Source organism: Bombus pascuorum, chromosome 6 (assembly GCF_905332965.1).
Source record: "Bombus pascuorum chromosome 6, iyBomPasc1.1, whole genome shotgun sequence".
In the NCBI taxonomy this organism is placed as follows: domain Eukaryota; kingdom Metazoa; phylum Arthropoda; class Insecta; order Hymenoptera; family Apidae; genus Bombus; species Bombus pascuorum.
This window is the reverse complement of record NC_083493.1, coordinates 15,126,161-15,149,371: the sequence shown is the minus strand read 5'-3', so window position 1 is coordinate 15,149,371 and position 23,211 is coordinate 15,126,161. Positions and strand designations below refer to the sequence as shown.

The 23,211-nt window shown below is 43.5% G+C and overlaps 2 protein-coding genes across 3 annotated transcripts in view; both read left to right on the top strand.

The window, feature by feature from the left end:
- Positions 1 to 11,863, top strand: part of LOC132908054 (titin) — a 47,332-nt gene extending 35,469 nt beyond the window's left edge. For both annotated transcript variants that reach the window (XM_060961618.1, XM_060961617.1), the window contains exon 6: positions 269 to 11,863. In XM_060961618.1, the coding sequence (XP_060817601.1) occupies positions 269 to 9,037 (8,769 nt within the window). In that variant the 3' untranslated portion in view covers positions 9,038 to 11,863. The remainder of the gene's footprint in view (positions 1 to 268) is intronic.
- Positions 11,864 to 11,985: 122 nt separating this feature from the next.
- LOC132907945 (protein IWS1 homolog) lies at positions 11,986 to 15,956 on the top strand. Its single transcript, XM_060961399.1, has 3 exons — positions 11,986 to 13,405; positions 13,815 to 14,284; positions 14,528 to 15,956. Exons 1-3 carry the CDS (start codon positions 13,139 to 13,141, stop codon positions 15,954 to 15,956), a joined length of 2,166 nt encoding a protein of 721 aa, XP_060817382.1. The 5' UTR covers positions 11,986 to 13,138.
- The last annotated feature ends 7,255 nt before the right edge of the window (positions 15,957 to 23,211 follow it).

The window sequence follows — 23,211 nt, the reverse complement described above, 5'->3', positions numbered from 1 at the left end:
TTGGAAATTACGGATGACAATCTTTTTTTATTTGTATATTAACTTTCGATGGTAAATTTAAACGCGTCATTATCTCTGTTACCTTTTGATATTTTGTAATTAAAAAATATTGAAAAACTGACAAATATTTATTAAAAGCATGATTTATCTCGTCTCCTTTTAACTTTCCCTCTGCTCCGTATTAAAACGATATTCAGAAAGCGAGTCCATTGTCCCAGTTACTCTTATCTCTACACTAATCGCTGATCTAGTACGAAATGTGCTTTAGGGTACCTCTCATCATAAAGAGGATTTCCACACGTACGACATAGTTGAGAGGACACCTCGACGACGAATCGACTACACCGACGAGGATGACCGCTTTTATGGCAAGACCGATATCGTGGAAAGCACCACAACGACTCAGGAACAGTATCAAACTTTCGATCAAACCGACTATAGAAGCACTGCCGTGATTAGACGAGACGATAATTTGAGACCGGAAGGACCGTTTGAAGGAGTACCTCACACTAAGGACGACTACGTTGTGCCAGCGATAACGAAGAGACCGGAACCGCAGAAACCCAAGGACAATTTGCGACCTGAAGGACCGTTCGAAGGAAGACCGAAAGACGATTATAAACCAATCGGAGGCGAAAGAGCAGACGTGAAGAGACCACAGGATAATTTGAAGCCCGAAGGACCGTTCGAGGGACGTCCAAAAGACGATTATTCACCGAAAACAGCTGAACGCCCGGAAGTTAAGAGACCTGAGGATAACTTGAGACCAGAAGGACCGTTCGAAGGACGACCTAAAGATGATTTCATGCCTAAAACAGCGGAAAGGCCAGAAGTAAGAAGGCCTCAGGATAACTTGCGACCTGAAGGACCGTTCGAAGGCCGCCCAAAGGATGATTTCACACCGAAAACAGCTGAACGTCCGGAAGTAAAGAGGCCACAGGATAATTTGAGACCCGAAGGTCCGTTCGAGGGACGCCCAAAGGATGATTTTTCACCGAAGCGAGGCGAAAGACCAGAGGTTAGAAGACCTGAGGATAATTTGAGACCGGAAGGACCGTTCGAAGGACGTCCAAAGGATGATTTTTCACCGAAGCGAGGTGAAAGACCAGAGGTTAGAAGACCTGAAGATAATTTGAGACCGGAAGGACCGTTCGAAGGTAGACCTAAAGATGATTACAAACCAATCAGAGGCGAAAGAGTTGATGTTAAGAGACCTGAAGACAATCTGAGACCTGAAGGACCTTTCGAAGGACGACCCAAGGATGATTTCACACCAAAAACAGCTGAACGTCCAGAAGTGAGGAGGCCACAGGACAATTTGAGACCCGAAGGACCGTTCGAAGGACGTCCAAAGGATGATTTTTCACCAAAACGAGGTGAAAGGCCAGAGGTTAGAAGACCTGAGGATAATTTGAGACCGGAAGGACCGTTCGAAGGACGTCCAAAGGATGACTTCACACCAAAAATTGCTGAACGTCCGGAAGTGAAGAGGCCACAGGACAATTTAAGACCAGAAGGACCGTTCGAAGGACGTCCAAAGGATGATTTTTCACCAAAACGAGGCGAAAGGCCAGAAGTTAGAAGACCTGAGGACAATTTGAGACCAGAAGGACTTTTCGAAGGCAGGCCCAAGGATGATTACAAACCAATCAGAGGCGAAAGAGCTGATGTTAAGAGGCCTGAAGATAATCTGAGACCCGAAGGACCGTTCGAAGGACGTCCAAAGGATGATTTCACACCTAAAACAGCTGAACGTCCGGAAGTGAAGAGGCCACAGGACAATTTGAGACCCGAAGGACCGTTCGAAGGACGTCCAAAGGATGATTTTTCACCAAAACGAGGTGAAAGACCAGAGGTTAGAAGACCTGAGGATAATTTGAGACCAGAAGGACCGTTCGAAGGCAGGCCAAAGGATGATTACAAACCAACCAGAGGCGAAAGAGCCGATGTTAAGAGGCCTGAAGATAATTTGAGACCCGAAGGACCGTTCGAGGGACGTCCAAAGGATGATTTCACACCTAAAACAGCTGAACGTCCGGAAGTGAAGAGGCCACAGGATAATTTAAGACCGGAAGGTCCGTTCGAAGGACGTCCAAAGGATGATTTTACACCCAAACTAGGTGAAAGACCAGAGGTTAGAAGACCTGAGGACAATTTGAGACCGGAAGGACCGTTCGAAGGTCGACCTAAAGATGATTTCTTGCCGAAAACGGCGGAAAGGCCAGAAGTGAGAAGACCTCAGGATAATTTAAGACCTGAAGGACCATTCGAAGGACGACCCAAGGATGATTATGTGCCAACCAGAGGTGAACGTGCGGACGTGAAACGTCCAGAAGATAATTTGAGACCAGAGGGTCCGTTCGAAGGAAGGCCTAAAGATGATTTCTCACCGAAAACAGCTGAACGTCCAGAGGTAAAGAGACCACAAGATAATTTGAGACCGGAAGGTCCATTCGAAGGACGTCCTAAGGATGATTTCACACCGAAAACAGCTGAACGTCCTGAAGTCAGAAGACCACAGGACAATCTTCGACCCGAAGGACAGTTTGAAGATCGCCCAAGACACGAATATACCCCTGGTGAGAGACGTACACCTATTAAACACCCAGATAACTTGTATCCCGAAGGAGAATTCGAGAGACCATCGCCTGTCCCCTATGGTCCTGGTGAAAGAGCGCCGATTGTCCGACATCCGGATGAGCTGTTTCCTGAAGGCGATTTTCCAGGTAGAGAACGTGTTCCATTCGTCCCAGCTGAACGTAGAACGCCCATTAAGCACGATGATAACCTTCGTCCTGAGGGACTTTTCGAAGGTAGACCTAAGGATGATTATAAACCAACGAGAGGTGAACGTGCTGATGTGAAGCGTCCTCAAGATAACTTGAAACCGGAGGGTCCATTTGAAGGAAGGCCTAAAGATGATTACAAACCAACCAGAGGTGAACGTGCGGACGTGAAACGTCCAGAAGATAATTTGAGACCAGAGGGTCCGTTCGAAGGAAGACCTAAAGATGATTTCTCACCGAAAACAGCTGAACGTCCAGAGGTAAAGAGACCACAAGATAATTTGAGACCAGAAGGTCCATTCGAAGGACGTCCTAAGGATGATTTCACACCGAAAACAGCTGAACGTCCGGAAGTCAGAAGACCACAGGACAATCTTCGACCTGAAGGACAGTTTGAAGATCGGCCGAGACACGAATATACTCCTGCTGAAAGACGCACACCTATTAAACATCCAGATAACTTGTATCCCGAAGGAGAATTCGAGAGACCATCGCCTGTTCCTTATGGTCCGGGCGAAAGAGCGCCGATTGTCCGACATCCGGATGAGCTGTTTCCTGAAGGCGATTTTACAGACAGAGAACGTGTTCCATTCGTCCCAGCTGAACGTAGAACGCCTATTAAGCACGATGATAACCTTCGCCCTGAAGGTCCTTTCGAAGGAAGACCTAAAGATGATTTCTCACCGAAAACAGCTGAACGTCCGGAAGTGAGGAGACCTCAGGACAATTTGAGACCAGAAGGTCCTTTCGAAGGAAGACCTAAAGACGATTACAAACCAACTAGAGGAGACCGTGCCGACGTAAAACGTCCTCAAGATAATTTGAAACCTGAAGGACCCTTCGAAGGTCGTCCAAAAGATGATTTCTCTCCAAAAACAGCCGAACGTCCCGAGGTTCGAAGACCTCAGGACAATTTGTATCCTGAAGGCGAATTCGAGAGACCAGAAAAGCCTACGGTTGGTCCAGCAGAGAAACGCACACCGATTAAACATCCGGATAACCTCAAACCCGAAGGAGAATTCGTTGGTAAGCCTAAAGATGATTTCACTCCGACTAAAGGCGACAGAGCTGTTGTTAAGAGACCCGAAGACAATTTGAAACCAGAAGGTCCATTCGAGGGCAGGCCTAAGGACGACTATCAACCGGTTCATGGCGAACGAATGGATATCATCAGACGCACGGACAATCTTCGAATGGAAGGTAACATCGAAACTTACAGATCAAGAGACGAATATACGGACTTCTTGATTCGCGAGAGAACCGAAGTTACCAAGTATCAAGACAATTTGCGCATGGAAGGCGAATTTATCGATGTTAGGACCAGAGACGATTTCAAGGTTGTAAGAGGCGAGAGAGTTGATATCGTGAAGCATCCTGACAATTTGAGACCGGAGGGACCATTCGAGGGTCGTCCAAAGGACGATTATTCTCCTAAGAGAGCAGAGAGGCCGGAAGTAAAGAGACCAGAAGATAATCTCAAACCAGAAGGAGAATTTATTGGCAGACCAAAAGAGGAAGCGCCTAAACAAGGTGAGAGGGCTCCGATTAAGAAACCTAAAGACAATTTGCGACCCGAAGGGGAATTTGAGAGGCCAGAGAAGCAACCCGTTGGTCCTGCTGAAAAGAGAACTCCGATCAAACATGCTGATAATTTGAAACCCGAAGGGGAATTTGAAAGACCTAAACCAGAAGAGTTTAAACCCGCTGAAAGGCCAATCGTCAAGAAACCAACAGACAATCTAAAACCAGAAGGAGACTTCGTTGGTCGGCCGAAAGAGGAAGCACCGCGAAAGGGCGAACGAGCGGACGTAAAGAGACCAAAGGACAATTTATATCCTGAAGGAGAATTCGAAGTTCCAGAGAGGAAGCCTGTTGGTCCAGCTGAGAGAAGAACACCGATCAAACACGAGGATAATTTGCGCCCTGAAGGTGATTTCGAAAGACCGCAACCTGAAAAATTCAGACCTGCCGAGAGACCAGTTGCGAAGAGGCCTCAAGACAACTTGAAACCTGAAGGAGAATTTATTGGGCGACCAAAGGAAGAGTCACCGACTAAGGGAGAGAGGGCTGATGTTAAGAGACCGGAAGATAACCTGAAACCAGAAGGTACTTTCGAAAGACCTGAGAAGCAACCCTTGGGGCCAGCTGAGAAACGTACTCCTATTAAACATCCTGATAACTTGAAGCCAGAAGGTGACTTTACCGGAAAGCCAAAAGAAGAAGCTCCTAAACGTGGAGAACGCGCAGATATCAAGAGACCACAGGATAATCTACGTCCGGAAGGTGAATTTGAGAAACCAGAAAAATCTCCAGTGAAACCTGCTGAGAGAAGATCTCCGATTAAACATCCCGATAATTTGAAACCCGAAGGAGAATTCGTTGGCAGACCAAAGGACGATTACAAACCGATTAGAGGAGAACGCGCCGATGTTAAAAGACCCGAGGATAATCTTAAACCCGAGGGACCATTCGAAGGTCGTCCTAAAGACGATTTTGTTCCTGTTCGTGGTGAACGAGTAGATATCGTCAAACGTACGGACAACTTGCGAATGGAAGGAAATATAGAGACTTACAGGTCCAGAGACGAATATACGGACTTCTTAATTCGCGAAAGAGCCGAGGTCACTAAGTATCAGGATAATTTGCATATGGAGGGCGAGTTCACTGATATCAGAACGAGGGACGATTTCAAGGTAGTGAAAGGAGAGCGTGTGGATATCGTGAAACATCCGGATAATCTGAAACCGGAAGGTCCGTTCGAGGGTCGACCGAAAGACGATTACTCGCCTAAAAAAGCAGACAGACCAGAGATAAAGAAACCAGAGGACAACCTGAAACCCGAGGGAGAATTCGAAAGACCTGAAAAGAAACCTGTTGGTCCAGCGGAAAGACGTTCACCTATAAAACACGATGACAATTTGAAACCTGAAGGTGAGTTTATCGGACGTCCGAAGGAACAGGCACCGAAGAAAGGTGAAAGAGCAGACGTGAAGAAGCCAAAGGACAATTTGAAACCAGAAGGTACCTTTGACAGGCCAGAGAAGAAGCCGATGGGCCCTGCTGAGAGGCGCAGTCCAATTAAACATCCGGATAATTTAAAAACACAGGGAGAATTCGTTGGTCGTCCTAAGGAAGAAACGCCATTGAAGGGCGAACGTGCGGATATTACCAGGCCGAAGGATAATCTAAAACCGGAAGGGGAATTCCAGAGACCGCAGAAATCGCCTGTTGGTCCAGCCGAGAAGAGAACGCCTATACGTCACGAAGACAATCTTCATCCTGAAGGAGAATTCGTAGGAAGACCTAAAGACGACTTTACTCCAAAACGGGTTGACAGGCCGGTTCAGAAGAAGCCAAAGGATAACTTGAAACCGGAGGGTGAATTTATAGGCAAGCCTAAGGACGATTATAAGCCTACAAAGGGCGAGAGAACAGAGATAGTCGTTCACAGAGATAATTTGAAAATGGAGGGTGATATGGATGTACGTCGGTCAAGGGACGATTACAAGACGATCACCAAGGTGGAAAGAGTCGATGTAGTTCGTCGAGAGGATAACCTGAAGATGGAGGGTGAGTTCGTGGATATTCGAAGACGAGACGACTACAGAGTGACACGCGGTGAACGCAGCGAGATTATCAGACACGAAGATAATTTGAGACCCGAAGGAGAATTCGAGAGACCCGATACGTGTTCGATTGGTCCAGCTGAGAGAAGAACGCCTATCAAGCATCCTGATAATTTGAAACCCGAAGGCCAATTCGCTCAACGTCCTAAAGTTCCTACGCCAACCAAAGGAGAAAGGGCTCCGATGAAGAAACCTAAAGACAATCTTAGACCCGAAGGAGAATTCGACAGACCCGAGAAGGCGCCTGTTGGTCCCGCAGAGAGAAGAACACCGATTAAACATCCTGATAATTTGCATCCAGAAGGAGATTTTGTCGGAAGGCCAAGACAAGACACGCCAACTAAAGGGGACCGTGCTGACGTGAAGAGACCAAAGGACAATTTACATCCTGAAGGTGACTTTGCTAAACGAACGCCTCAGAAGGTTGGTCCAGCCGAGAGACGCACACCGATTCGCCACGAGGACAACCTTCATCCCGAAGGAGACTTCTATATGGTGCCTAAAGACGATTTCACGCCTAAGAGAGGCGAACGAGCGCCAGTTAGAAAGCCGCAAGATAATTTGAGGCCAGAAGGCGAAATGGATGTCAGTCCATCTTCTAAAGATGACTATAGACACGTGAACGGAGAACGAGTGGAAGTTCGTCGACACGAGGATCATCTGAGAATGGAAGGAGAGATAGACGTTCGTAGATCCAGGGACGATTACAAGAAGATCACGAAGGTGGAAAGGGTGAATGTTAGAAAGCACGAGGACAACCTCAAGATGGAAGGTGAATTTATCGATGTACGCAGGAAAGATGATTACACGTACGTAATCAGCGAACGTACGCCGGTTAAGAAGCACCCTGACAATCTTCGACCGGAAGGAGACTTCGAAAGGCCTGGAAAGTCTCCTCTGGGACCGGGTGAAAGACGTTCGCCTATTAAACATCCTGATAATCTGAGACCAGAAGGTGATTTCGAGCGTAGAACACCGGATAAGGTTGGTCCGATAGAACGTCGATCTCCAATTCGTCATGTGGACAATTTGAAACCAGAAGGAGACTTTGTCGGAAGACCTCGCGACGATTTCACACCGAAGAGAGGAGAAAGAGCGGAGGTAATTCGTCGAGAGGATAACTTGAAGATGATCGGCGAGTTCCAAGACTCCACTTCTCAGAGATCCACGTATACGGTGGTTCGTGGAGAACGCGCTGAGATTAAACGTCACGAGGATAATTTGAAGGTGAGCACAGGTGCCATGGAAACGAAGACAACTTCCAGAGACACGTTTACGCCGGCCAAGAAAGAAGTTCCTACGCCTGGTAGAGCCGTGACTCGCAGACATCACATGGAGTCTTCGATTACCTTAGGAGACGACACTTCTACGATGTCTACGACTACTCAGAGGAACTACAACACTTTCACCAAACGCACTGCCAAGGAAGTTGCCGCAAAGATGAGCAGCATGGAAACAGACACCAGGAGAAGCGTTTCTACTGAATCGAAGACCGTAGAAAATGGAACGACGATTACGACTACGAAGAGAACGAGTGGAGAGAGATTCTCATCGGCTCAGAACGTTCAGCACCAATCTCAGCGTGTGATAACGGATCATCGTGCCGTACAACCCGATGGTCCTCAGCCAGACTCTAGAAAGTCTCTGTCAACTGTTTCAGGCAATCAGCACTACATAAGCGAACACCATCAAAGAGCACAGTCGAGCGAAAGACATTTGAGATCGCAGAACGTGACTCAAACGCGACGAGTTATCGACGACAGGTCTCTCGCGGATGTGCAAAACCACCAGGGTGTCATGGTCGATGGAAGATACAGCGAACAACAGAGGCAGCAAATCGAAAAACATCAACAAGAGACAAGCAAAAGGGACTACGTTAACACTCAACACATCGAGTCTCGACAGACTGCAACCAGACAGAAGCAACAACACGAACAGCACACAGTTTCCAGCCAAGCTCGCTATAACTCCAACCAGACGAGCAGTGCCGAATTCAGGCAAGCCATCAGCGGCCAATCTATGGAGAAATTGCAAATGGACGGTGCTGTGACGAAGACCAGCCACCACAGGAAGAACGTAATCTCTTCGTCGTCCGCGGACGTTACTAACTCGGTTCTTCACAGACGCAGAGCCACTTCGTCCACGGAGGCTCTTCACACGATCTCTTCCACAGCCGCTGATCAAAAGAAGAGTATCTCGAATTTGGCAGAGAGCGGCCAGTACATCAGCAATTCGAGTCAGAGCAGCGATCGACGTAGTTTGACCTCTTTACATCGCAGCACTAAAGAAGGAAATCCTTGGGCGTCGTCGACCTACGAACGTCCACAGAGAATCGTTCGACAGGACAATTTAACAGTAGGTGGCAAGTTCTATTCGCACAGCGAGGCGAAGAATTATGGAAATTTCACCAGTCAGAAGGTAGAAAGAGTGCAGAGACAGTCGAACGTATCGCACATCAATCTAGGAGATGGAAGCATGGTCACTTCGAGCATGTACAAGAAGGAGTACACGCCCAGACACAAAGGACCCTGTCCTGCGGCGCTTATCGAGGCCAAACAGACGCCTTTCAAGCACACCAGAGACACGCAGAAGCACAAGTTCTATATGCCCGTCATCTCTAATTAAAATAAGTTTCCTTTTCTGCCATAGAGATTATATTATAAAAGCAACTGTAACAGTCGGAGGGTCTCGAGATATTATTTGTTTCTTTTCGCGAGGTTTTTCAGAATACTTAGTATTTTCTTCTGGATGAAGCGTACGGTACTGGTCGGAAATTTGGAATCATTGTAATTCAATGATTTAAGAGAAAGTTAACTAAGAATTTTGCGTTAACCGGGAAAGTTCTGTCGTTAAAGATTTACCGAAGCGAAAGGAATCGTTATCGATATTTACAGTATTAATTTCGAATGGATATCGAAACCGGTAGAGTCCGAGACTTGAAAAGAAATCTCGGCTAAGAATTTTCTATTATTTTAAAAACTTGTTTCGCAAAATATTTATTCAAATAACGGAAATTGTAGTAACATGAAAATTAGCGAAAACTTCGATGTAAATGCAACTAAAAAAGTAGGTAATTCGAAATTTTTGATCGGTAGCGTACGCTCCAAAGATCGGAGATTCGTTATACGTCTCGAATGGGATTAGGTCTAAGCTAAATTTGCGGGCTGTGATGAACTCGTGTCGTTCGATATTTATTTCGTCAAGAATCTCTAGATATCCCTTTCGTCGTTCTGCAATCGGCGTGCTCGTAGAGGATCGATACTGACATATGGAACTGTGTGAATTACTTATAAAAGTACACTTTTATGCGCGTAAACATATACATACGTAAAATATATACATACACACATATGCATATATCCGTACCATGTCAATATAATAGTTTTATCCTTCGAGAAGGATAAGGTGAGCGCGATGTTGAAAAAAGTTCTTCGTCGATATAAAAATGGTTATCGAACAAAAAAAGAAAAAAAGAAAAATAAAAAAAAATGGCTAATGATACTTGGACCGAGAGATGCGGATGCGAGATGACACGCAGATGAAAAATCGAGTTAAGATTTATTTTCACCTTAAGCCACGTGTATTACAAAGCAATAACTAGAGCTTAAATCCGTGATACGGACGAATCTAATTGAAACATTAGGTTCGACCGATATTTAGAATAGATGCGACGTTTCGAGTCGCACGTAGCGTTCTTTCTCGACCAGCTTCGTTTTTATATTTAACCGTTTCTTTCGCCTTGCTGACAAATAGACTGCGGATGCTTATGCATTTGTGGAAATGCACAAAACGCGCGGCAACATCTGGCATATCCGTCACAGGTGAGAAATACGATCGGTTTTTTTATAATAAAGCAAATTTATATCAAAACTGTCCTTCGCGCATGATTTTCAGGCTATTGTCATTTTCCTGGAACTCGGTTAAATTAGCTGATTTTCCTTCCTTACGATACATCCATCGACTATCATTGGGAAGCTTACGCGTATCTGCGAATCTACATATCAAGTTACGCCTTTCTTTAATTATTTCATATCGAAACGAGATTTTTCGTTTTAGAAAATATATGAAATCGTATGACAAAAATCGGAAAATAAAAAAAAGGGAACGGACTTGTCATACTTTTCCCCCGTAGTCCTCGTATTTAACGAACGAAAAAGAAATCTTACGTTGCGTCATTCTACTTGTGCTCGTAGAAAGTATGAAAATATGAATTACTGTATAAACATCCACAGTCTACCGATAACCGTATCATCCCCCGTCCTCTATGTTTCCTTTAACAACCCCGTGATTTACATTAACCTTCGGTATCGTTCGAATAGACGAGTCATGTACGTTGTGATGTTAACATTTCCGGCAGGGCTTCGCGAAGAAGTCGAGCGTTTTCCGGTTTCATCGGTTCGTTCGACGCTACGATGCTTGTTCCCATTATGGAACTAATTATTATATTATTCATTTCTTGTTTCCTATTTTTTTTTATTTTTTCGCCTTTTTATTTTGATCCGTTTACACCAGGTGTTATGTGTTTTCGATCGAATAAAAATGTTTCGCAATTACTTCTTGACCTTGCATTTCCCCTCCTCGAGTATCACTTTCGTTATTCTCTGGCTTTTCTTTCAATTGTATTTTATATAATCGTTGCATTTAGTCCTTTTGATAACGTTTAAATCGTAATAGACGATCGTCTGGTAGGTGATAGATTATACGCGTAGGTGTATGGTTACACGTAACTGCACTCGAGTCACGAAACAAGATTTTCTTTTCACCAGACCAAGAGCTGTTCGCGAGGAATGTGAACAACGAGAGCTCCATGGACTTGGCTACGGTTTCTTTTACTTTGTCCGAAGACCACGTGGAAAGAATACGATAAGCGGTGTATATCTTTAAACCTGAGAAATTGTGTCGCTTCTTTAGCCGCCAGCTGACATCGAGAAACTAAGAGCTCGGCAAAAATAAACTTGTCACGTTTTCCCCGTGTGCTCTTCGTTTTCCTACACGTATAACTAACTCGTTCTGTTAACCTGATTTAAGTAAATGATTACACGTTCAAGTTATATTTTATGCGTTTAGTCTTTTCTTACTAATTCTACAGCGAACGATGAACAACTCGAGTATGTATACTAAGATTTACGTATCATCGAGTGAAAGAATTCTATCGTAACACTTACAGAAGCAAACAGGATCACGATGACACCGATCGCATTAAGATGTTGTAAATACGTGCGATCGAATTTATCAACGTTGTTGACGAAACTAGAAGGCAACCGTTTGTTATGAAATATTTGTATCCGAAGTTATTATCGCGACTTTGTCGAATGAGTTTTTAACGATTGTAACAATGCGGACAAGTGGAAGAGAAGCGAGAAACATCGTTCGAATATGGTTTATGTATAAGTACATATAACGTGTCATCGTGTCTAATTCCTAATAAAGAAATTATTTTCTGTATCGTAATTTACTTTCTCGCAAATCCAACCTTCGCAAACTATACACATATAGAAGTTACATCGAGGCGAATTTTCATCGATAACAGACGAACAGTCGTTTCGCTTCGAATAATTAGAAAGTTAAGTTTCAAGTGTTTGCTGAAACGATAACATTTATGATAATTCTACGATAATAATAAGTAAATAATATTTCCGATCAACGCCTAAGTCAAATTTCGAAATTCGCCGACACTTTCCAATCGTCATAAAAGATATAACTTAGAAAAACGAAGCTGGCACCCCGCTGGGGGTAGCCACCCACATGCTATATTTATTTGTATTTTATTTTATTTTTTTCATCAATAAGATATAACACTTTACCAAATGTCCATCAGGACAAATTCTAAAGAAACCAAAATAAAAAAAAAAAAAAACTTTCCAATCGAACCACCACCGGTGGTCATTGATGACCGGAGGGCTTGAACTTCTTACGATTGTAAAAATTGAATGAAAATCGACGCTTAGGGTATTTTGAATATAACCGATAAATAGAAGATACTTTGAAATAAAAAGTGCCTCATTGAACGATTAAACATTTCTATTAGAACATCAATTAAAAAAAAAAAAATGAGAACAAATCTTGCATCTAACTGTGCACTGTGTATGCATTCATATCTTTGATGGGTAATCTAGGAATATTATGACAAACACAGCTTAGAAAATAATCGTAAATGCTGCTTTATGATCATATAATTGAAGTTAGAAGTGTAAACATACCTTACTATAATATATAGAACGAGCAAATACCGTTTACTAATATCTTTTACACGTTTCAACGATATATTCTGGTCGTTTTGCTTACGACGAAATAACGAATGCGAATGATTTGTTGAAATAAACGATGCTTGTTATAATATGTCGCTATCAACTGTTACCAAGGAGCCACCAATAAGATAAACGGTCCATCGGGGAAGAATGTTGTCTCGCATCGTTAATTTATTATTATTTTGCCATTATTTGCTCTGAATAATAAAAATACTCCCGTGGCGCCCTGAGCGAAACACGTGATTTCGGCGTGGCAGTCAAAGTGTTAAAACGAGGATTCACTGATCATTAGGTGATTTATTGCCATGACTACGTGGCATCGATCGTAACAAAAGCAGCCTCTCGATCGAACTCGATCGAATGCTGCTCCATATTCACGCAGCAGCAACGTCGTCCGATACGTTTCCTTAAAAATCAGTAGAAATCCAAATATGAAAGTAGCTCGCACGTCCGGTTATTCGTAGAAATCTACACTACGATGCTCCTTTTGCCACACCATGTACGAACGATTCCAGCTAAACTGTGCCTGCATCCTCGTCCTGTCGATAATACTTCAATCCTTCGTTTCTTACTGTTATCCAGAGTTTTTCAAAGACGCATCCAGGTACCGAAGTATGCCTTACGCGCTTCTTCTTCGTCTATCTGTAATTTATTATCCGTTGATGTTTCTCCAATTTCATACGGTAGAATTTCGTTCGTACGGACCGCAGCATCTGTTTCAACGAAATTTTTACTTACCGTTAGATGAAAGGAACCTCTGCCGATCGAGTTCGCTTCTCTGAACATGAATTTAGAATACGCTGCTCGAAATAAACGGAGAATCATATTACGAATGGTTTCGTCGCGTAAATTAAGCGAGCAGAAGCTAATAACTAATAAAATAATAGTAATAACAACTAGTTTCTGGCAAATTGACACAAGCTTTTATAGCTTCAGCCACCAATATTTTATTATACAGCTATCGATTTACTTATATATATGTATAATACAGTAAATTATATAACAATTAAATATAAATAATCAGAATATATAATTACTTATTTTACTTGTGAGCTCCAATTAAATGGAATGCTTGGAACGACTCGACAGGTTTACATACAAATGGAATTCTACCGTCACCCATAAATTCTTTCTTTATATCCGATCTCCATTAGACACCTTGTGGTTGCTTCTCTCGTGTTCTCAGCAACGCGCAAGCCAATGGTTACGTAATCGAGAACCAAAACGGCAAGTTAGATCCATCGATCGAGCGAATTTTTCGGTCAGCCGGTGAACAAAGAAACGATCTAATTAATTCGAAACGCAACATCGACGCTAAAGAGAGCGGCAAAACAGTGCAGATCGAGGACGGTGGTGACAAGCGTGCACGGGTGAAACGTGATAACGCCGTTAAGAAGAGCAATACGAAGACTTTGAACGAGGCGGCGAAGGACGAAAAACGTTCGGCTTCTAACAAAGCTGGTAAAAGTGCTTCGAGAATCGATCGCTCTTCTAGAGATCTTCCGAAGCTTCCAGACAAAGATTACGAGGCTGCCGTTGATCAGGAAAAATCCGAGTACGCGGACGAAGCTGAAGACGAGTCTGCAGTTGGTTCAAAACACAAAGAGACCAGGTATTTTCGCGTGTAGGACGAACGATTGCCAGTAGACCGTGGACCGTAACGGAAATGTATATTTTTGACGATATAATTTAGAAAGTAGAATCTTGGCGGAAGATTGGTGTCACGTAGCAAGTTATAGAAATATAACTTTCTTTTCTTCGAAGACGAACCAACTTGTTGTTCGACCCGATACGATAAATACATGCGACGTCGTCGTAAAATACGTAAAGCGTATGATGTAAGTTAACTTATGTGTAAAATGTTCAGGTACAAGAGCAACGACCATGTAAACGAAGATTCTGCGAGATTTATCGATCAGGAAGAAAGATCTAACTTGTACGATGACTTCGAATCGAAAGACGTGGTGAAAAGAGGAATTTCCGGCTCCGAGGACTACGAAGAGATGGACGACGACGCTCTTGCAGTCGCAGAGGACACTGCAGCCTTAGAAGATAACGCATCGGACGAAGAAACTGATAAAAGAAAGGTGCACGGTGACGTTCGAGTGAAGAGGGACCACGAAAATTCGAAAGAAACGGACAACGCCGAGGTTGCTGGGAAAGCAGACAATGCTGCAACGTCTAGCGACCTGTCTAGCGATCAAAAAACCGCGGAGACGTCCTTAAAACGAGACGCCGCTACCGACAAGGATAGCAAGGTAGCCGATGCTCGAGTAACCAAAGCTGACAAGGACTCGAACGATCAATCGAAAAGGAACGTGGTTGACAAGAACGAGAACGAAGCGTCGAAGATCAATTGCGATCGCGAAACGGATAATTCGAAGCAGCCGTCAAACGACCAAAAGTCAACGATCGAAAGCAGCGAAACTGCGAAAATCTTGGCTCAAGGAAGCGAAGAGGCTACGGGTGACGCGAAAACGCGGGAAATTAATTTGTCCGGTAACAACAAGGCAGCCAACGGCTTGGTCGGTGATGCTTCTGGCGCTAAAGAAACCTCGAAAGCCGAGGAGTCGAAAATTGCCGACGTAGCCAGCAGTGCAGACGCGGCGAAAGTGGAAGTTGTGGCGAACGCGGCGCAAGCATCTGCCGCGGATGATTCTGAGAAATTAGCGAATCCAAAGAACGAAGCCGAGACTGCGGAACAGATAGACGAAGACTATCAGAAACGGGTGGAGGAGCAGATCCAGCGAAAGATCGATTCGATCAAAGAGCAGATTAAACGAGAGATCGAGGAGAACCAGCGCCTTAAGGAGATCGAGGAGAACAACGCGAGATTCGACGAATTGCGCGAGTTGGAAGAAGACGAGGAAGAACAGGCTCCGGAGGCTGCACTCACTGGAGATGACGCGCCTAAGAGATCTATCGCGGAGAGAAATTCTGGCAAGTCTCGGGTTCGTGATAACGTGGACAAGCAGCCGATAAAGAGGAAAAGGAGACAAGACAGCGGTCAGGAAAAGACGCGAGACGCTAGTGACACGGGTTCGAATAAAAAATCTTGGCCGAGAACGGTGAAGAAGCGATCGATAATGCAATCGGAAACGATACCAAAGAAACACGCGCGACAGGCGTTTTTGACGAGAATCGATCGGAAGAAGAGAAAAAGAAGATCTAAAAATTCCATGTTGATCCCGGAACAACGTAACGTGAAGCTGGAGGGAAGTCTACCGGCTGATTACACGTTGGACTCGAACTTACAAGGGGCGCTTGCTGATGCAAAGGTGAAAGAAGGGAATTAATCTGGTAATACATTAACTTGTTGACCGGGCTGTTCTTTAAACTTTTGTGGAATTACGAAATTAAAAATTGACGGTGGACACGAGTCTTAGTCTTTGCGGAAGGGAAAATTTGTACAGCGAGTACTCTCGTACAAACGTGATGTAATTTATAATTCGGCAAAAAAAAAAAAAAGGAGAAAATGGGATCTTTAAATAACGAGATTATTCGAACGGCGAGTTAACTCGTCTTCCCGGTTAACAGGTTAATTCCTACGAGCGTCATTAAACAAATGGTTCCGTCGGTAGTCGAGCGCGTCGAAGATGACGGAAGACGAAAAGGCAGTAGCAGAAGAGGGTTCTTTGTTAGAGAAAAGATCCGATTCCGTGGCGTCGCTAACTGGTAGTAACGAAGAGATGGGGCCACTGGCGACGGAATACGGGGAAGCTTTCGGCGGCTTGAATGGAGATCCAGGGATGGCGTTAGCTAGATTTAAAAGGATCAAACGAGTCCTCGGACCTCCAACTTCGAAGACCTAGCACTAGACTTAAAAAGGATACGAAATTTCACGCCGATTCGATCGACGTCGCGTGCAGCGATGTTAATCGAAAGATATTCGATGGAAAACGATATTAGCAAACGATAGGTACATTAATTAGCTGTAGAGGTTCGTTTATAGAGTACACGTGAGTCTATTTAAGACTTGTCAAGAGCAGAGAAATTTAGTAAGAAGACTAAGCGTTAATGGTTGATAGAGAAACGTTGATTTTGGTAGTCGGTGCATATAATCAGTCGTTGATACAGTTTGGTATTTCGAATACCTTGGAATACAATGCGTTTCTAATATTTTTCCCATACCGTATCATATCATTTTTTAAAACGGAAGTCACGTCGTGTGACGTACAGTTTCGAATATTTAATCCTCCACCGATGAATAAACTACGCGCCCTGTTGCACCTTCGATCCGATTAAGTAGATTGAGTCGATGCTGTTCGGACCTCCATGCGCAATTCCGTTAAATAATAAAGAAAAGAACATTGAGACAAGCGACGCGCGTCGTAGACGAAATGTAGCAATAAAAATCAAAATTCTTATATCGGAATTTTATTGAGAAAAAAGATATATATGTTTCAATTACCTGGACGATCCACGTGGTTGGATGGCGGCACTAAAGGAAAAGAGAGAAAGAAAGACAGGTGCCTAGGCAAATACACAGATAAACATTCGTAAGACGTTCAAGATTTAATAACAAAGATACGATTAAACACGAAGAAGACACATAGATCGTTAACCCTCTTTTTGTGCGCTTACATTACGGGGGAGACTTTTCGACTTTTAAACTTTCGGCAATCGAGTACCGACGTCTCCTACTTGTACCATCCATCTCTCCTTATCACCGTTCTACTTTACAACAATATGAAACAATTATTTACACATCGACGGGCAGAAGGACCACGGTGTCGTGTGAGAAATCTTTCAATGCGTTTTATTCTTTTTCCCCTTTTTTCTGCTTTCTTTTCTTTTCGTTTCGTACGTGCATCGCGCCGATGTCCGCCGTATTTAGGATGCGCAGAGTTTTCTTTCAGCTAGCAACTCGAAAACGTACTGGAAAGTATCATCGAGATCGAAATTTCACTACGAACGTTTCTCACTCGCGAGAACTTCGATCTCGATTCGCTCGTTTCGCGTTCTTGGCCGCGTTCGCTCGATCGATCGCGATTAAATTCACGCGAATGCTTTTTTGATATTTTGGTCTCGTATTTCGCAGAGAAATCGCTATTGCAGGCTCTGCGAACTGTTGGAAAATAGGCTTTGCAGAAAGGATTGGAAATAAAAATTCTATTAACCCTTTGACAGTGTAACGAGAGGAAATTTACCTTCAAACCTCCTTTTCCACGTTTCTGCGTCATTTTGCATAATAATTTATCAACTAATAATATCACTAAATTAACCAGTCACACATCAGAGGCTTCGCTTTTACAAGTTTGTCACGTTATGTAAAATTGGTTAACCAAAAGATCTGCGATTTATGAAACTCATTTGTAAAGCCTCGTTTGTTCTATCGCCAAACTTGATACTGCTACTCGAGAGAAATATGTAAGGCAATTTACATATAGTTTTATCCAGGTATATTAAAACAACAAATGTCTCAAAGAAGCCCATCAAGTAAATCAGAAATGTAAGAAACCGTCCACGGTTTAAGTCACAAGTTTTCCATAACTGATATAAGATCTAGGTGAAAGAAGAGATAATAATAAAGAGAAATACTAAATAAATCCACAAAGTCCCCTTCCGTAACCGTCACGTTAAAGAACAGAATTCAACGATGCGACTTAATAAAAAAAAAAAATTGTAAACAAAACGTTGCATCAATTTTGGTGGTCTAACTTGCAGCGCTATATTAGACGATTTGCCTGAATCTCTCTCGAGCTACACCGTTAAAGGGTTGATGGAGCGTCGCAGGGAAAGCGTGCTAACTTTCCATCGCCAAAAACGATTGTTTCGCGCGAGTTTAAACGCGATACCGAGCGCGCATCGCGCTCAAAGCCTCCTTCGTCGCGTCTCTGGTCGCAGACTGACTTCGTGAATTGGTCGTGCGAGAGCGTGTACAGCGCGCTGCCAATCGTTAGTTAGATAGATCTAAAGACGAACATCAGTCTGAGAAAAAAGGCTCGTTGGTGAAACGTTTCAGGCACCGATCGTTACAAAAGTCGCCGCGCCGTCATCCAGTCCTTTCTCGATTCTGTTTCGTTGCGGGGCGAAAAACCGTGGTTGAGTTCTCGTTGATTTCCGAACGCGATGTAATTGATAAATCTCGAGCCAGGAAAATTGACGTTTCTTCTTTTTGTTGCAAGCGTTCTGGAAGGTCGGCGTGGGACGCGTGACAATTTCGCGGTACGCGCGCAGTCGAGTAAGGACTAAAACGAGCGCAAATGTTGAAAATCCGAGCGTGAGAACGTTGTAGTAGGTGAGCGTAAGAAGGCGACGCGATTGAAGACGAGACGAGGCGAAAAATTCGTGGCTAATCTTGTTGTAAGATAAGAAACCGGAACGTTCTGTGCGGTGGATGTTTCTGTTCCGACGGATGCTCTGCTTGGTACTTAGTGCATGTCGATATTGAGACTTTCTTTTTATTTAAAAAAATCGATGTCTGAGAAATGGTGTTCACAATAATTATGGTACAACAACGTAACGGCATTACAGACTTAAATATGCGTTATATATATACACATATATATTATAATATGTATGTATATATATAAACATATACGTACACGTATATATGTATATATATGCGTAATATTTATAATAATATAGGTAATTCTCTTTACCACGATAACATGGCTATATACAAATATTACAATGTTTCCTTCCTTCCGTTTCTCTTTCCTAAAATCCTCGCATGCGGCGTTCGATGCGACGATCGATCAGAGGTCGAGACGTTTCCCTACATCCGCTGTGTGCATTTCTCTCCTGTCGTTTCTCATCGTCCTGTCAACCTTTTTAAACGCACGGGTCGCGACGAAAACGTATCCTCGTTTCAGTTTCGGCGCGCTTGTCACGCAGACACCAGATCTCCGTTTCTTACGCCGATAAATCAACGCGTTCATCCTTTCAACCGTTCTCTTTCTCTTAGCGCAGAAACAGCGTGCGTGTATACGTATGTCTATGAGAGAGAGGGGAGGAGGGCGGTGTGTATGTGTGTGTGTGGTGTGGGCGGAAGAGAAACAGTTGGAAAAGGAGAAAGAGAGCAAGGATTGCGATCGTGGTATATTTTACGCGTTTTTTTTTTCTCATTCGTACGAGATGTACGTTGAGAGAAGAAAGTGGAGGAGAAGGATCAAAGCAAAGGAGGAGAAGAGAGAATGCCCTGAAATATCACGCAGGTCTCTGTTAAATATCAACAAACAAAATAATTCCTCGCGTCGTCGAGCGTTAACTGCTCCTCGAAACCGGAAATTCTCGTTCGATCGCTGTATTTGTCTAGCTATCTAGATTCATAGACTATGAAAATTCTCAACGAAACAAGATTCAGCGTGAGCCGAGTCGCCGGTCATTCACGAATTTCCCGATACCGAGGAGATTTTGTTACGTGAATTCGTTGATTTCATCGAGTACGGTACGACATCCTTCGGGACTCGACGCACGCCGCAACAATTCCACCAAATGTATCCGTTACGTTCGCTTTCTCTCTTATATCGGCGCATATCCCTCGACCTTTCGGTATCGGACCTTCGTCTTATCGATAACGAGCTGTTTACCGCGATCACGTTGACAATTTGACTCGCCAATACATTGACATTGTGGCGAGTCGAAGCGGAATTCGCGCGAATCGCTGATCGCTCGCTTTAGGTACTGCGACTTAGAAAAACTAAAGAGTCGCGTACGGTGGAAAAGAGTGCGCGTCGTAGATCGTTCGATCTAGGCGGCACCAAAATTGACGTGGTTGACTCGGATCTAGGGTGGTTTGTACAGGTGTTCGGACGATCGTCGGGGATCGTTACGTTGCTCGTTTACGTTGTACGTTCCCACCAATCGATCAGAACGATCTTACAATCTATAAAATGGGGCGACAAATATCTACGCGCTTTGGCACCATCTCGCGATAACGAGACTTTCTCGTGGCAAAAGTGAACGAATCGAAGGGAAGTTCCTCCCTTTCTTTCTATCTTTATCGATCGTTCACCCGGACCAGGTTACAAATTGCAACAGGTTTTTTTAAATACGCAACTGTTTCCCTTACGACTCGTGTAAGCTGATTCCTTTGATCGCCCTTAAACTTTCTGCCACGATGTAGCAAAAATCGTTGCTAAGCACGAAACTCTCGCGTACAGATTTAAGATACTAATTTTTAATTCCTACGGGCTTTCAACCTACGAATCGGATTTTTCGTTATCGTTGAATAAAATTTTATCAAAACTTCCAAGGATACAAATTCTCATCGTTTAATCGCAACCCTCGAAAACTATGACCAAAAGGGGTGAAATTTTATCCCTCGGGTATATTGTTCTAACATTATCGTTTCGTAATAACGCAACGAGCAACGTTATTTGTAACTATCGGTAACATAGCTAACTCAATATCGAATATAATATCGAATTACTGCTTTGAACATATTCGCTTGATATCGAACGTGACAATAATAAAAACTATGTTTGCTGTGTTTAACGTTATCGATTTCTAAACTATGTACTGCGCTGAAATTTCAGTCGTTCCAGCCATTTCAGACCTTCCTTTATTATCATAGTTTTCAAGGGTTAACTCGGATATGCCAATCAAGCTTGCAAAACGGCGATTGCAATGTATTTTTATTACATTTCGCGATTTTTACAATATTACCCAAAAACGTTTAGAATGGGTAAATCCATTTATAAAAAGTAGCCAAGAATAGTACAAAAATGTATTCATCGTATTCGATTTAAGCTTCAAACGAAGAGAAAATGTGACTAATTTAAAAAGATGCTGCGAGAAGAATTCAGCCGTATCTGGATTAATTTCTACAATGTTAAAGAATTCGTTCGCGAAGCGGAAGTTCATCCGTCAAAGATCCTATAATTACGTTATTCCACAACGTATTTTGAAGTTTACAGTTAATACACGAGTCACACGAAAAGGTGCGAATAAATATGTTATTTATCGGGATCGCAGGATAGACGATGAAGATTAATCGATGATATCGAGTCTAAGGATATCTGCGTTAATAACTAATCATCGCTCGAAACCGACCACGATCGTTCGTTCAATGATTTGTAATGTCGTTCACGAGGATATCACGTCCGATCGATGCACAAGCCTGTCGCCAGTTTCGCACGTTGCCGATTAACTTGGAAACGATCGGATGCTGTGCTTAGGCACGATAACAGGCAGTATACTCGGTACAGTACGGAGACTGTATAGCGAGAACCGGTACAGAACCTGAAACAACGGCGACACAGCGTGGATCGGGTGCGTTGCGTGGAAATAAAGCCGGTCGTAAACTCTGGAAAATTGTCAACAAGCGTTAGAGTAACTTTCTGCGAAATTCAATTTCGATAGAACTCTATTAAAAAGTTTCGACAAACGTGTCAGGCTTTCGATCACGCGCCATTTGTTCGCGCTCGAGCGACCGTCTCGACCGATCAACCTCTCCGTTTGCCTCGAATAAACGAATTACTCGACCGATTTCTAGTATGGTCGTAGCGCCGCGAGCGTACGAATCGATTCGATAGGTGCGAACGCGGCCTCCGCTAGAGCCAATATCTTTACCGTGCGTCCCTCGTTTTTGTACTTGAACGGCTATAAAGCGGTCGCTGTAAAGTGTTCGTTTTCATCTTCGCTCTCTTTTTTTACATTTTTATCGTTATTTAACACGTACGACGAATGTTTAACAATATACAATTATACGATATAATGCGTGGTTGAATAAAATTCTAAGGTACAAAACATCTCAGTGATTCGAATAGTTTGCGGATAGTCCTGTTAACACTTTCGAACGTGTCGTAGTCTAAGTTTTCCTGCGTGCACGCGCTTTTCATTTTCGCTCGGTCGTTCCTCTTGCTCGCTTATATAATCAAAGAGCGAATGACGCTCGAAAAAGATCGATTATCACTACGTACACTGTATACAGATATAAGCGTCGTTTTATATTTTTTATTTTCTCAATTATTATAGTAATCGAATAAGTCTAACGCGACAAGCGCGGCCGCTGGCATCCAATTTAAATATTTTACGTGTATACAAAGTACAGCGTATTACTTTCAAAAAACAATTGACGACCGCCGAAGGTACATCCGTCTCTGCGGTTTTATTTCCTTCTTCCTACCTTTTGTTCGTTTCTCTCTTTGCTTCTCTTCTCTTCTCTTCTCTTCTTTTTCATTTCCATTCTTTTGTAGTAATTACTTTTACATTTCTCTTCGTTTAACGTCTACCGCGTGAAGCGACACTGCGAACGAAGAAAATGATATAGAATCGAATTGAACTCGCCTACGTTCGAATTCGAACGTACAAAGTGGAAACCAACGAATCGTCTTTGTTCAACGATTCGGCGAAATCGATCGGTTAGCGGTTCAGGAAAGGAAATTCGAAATGTAGGTGAACGCTGAATCGAGCGCGAGTGCGCAACGAAGGAAAGGATAGAGAGTAAAGTGTTCAAATGCTCGATCGTTTTCGGCGAGATATCACCGAGGGGTGTCTCCCTCCTCTCTCCACTGTCTATGTCTTTATGCGTTTCACATGCTTGATAGCTTCTTCCCCGTTAAGTACTCCCCGTACGTCGATGAGGAGTATAACCAACCCATA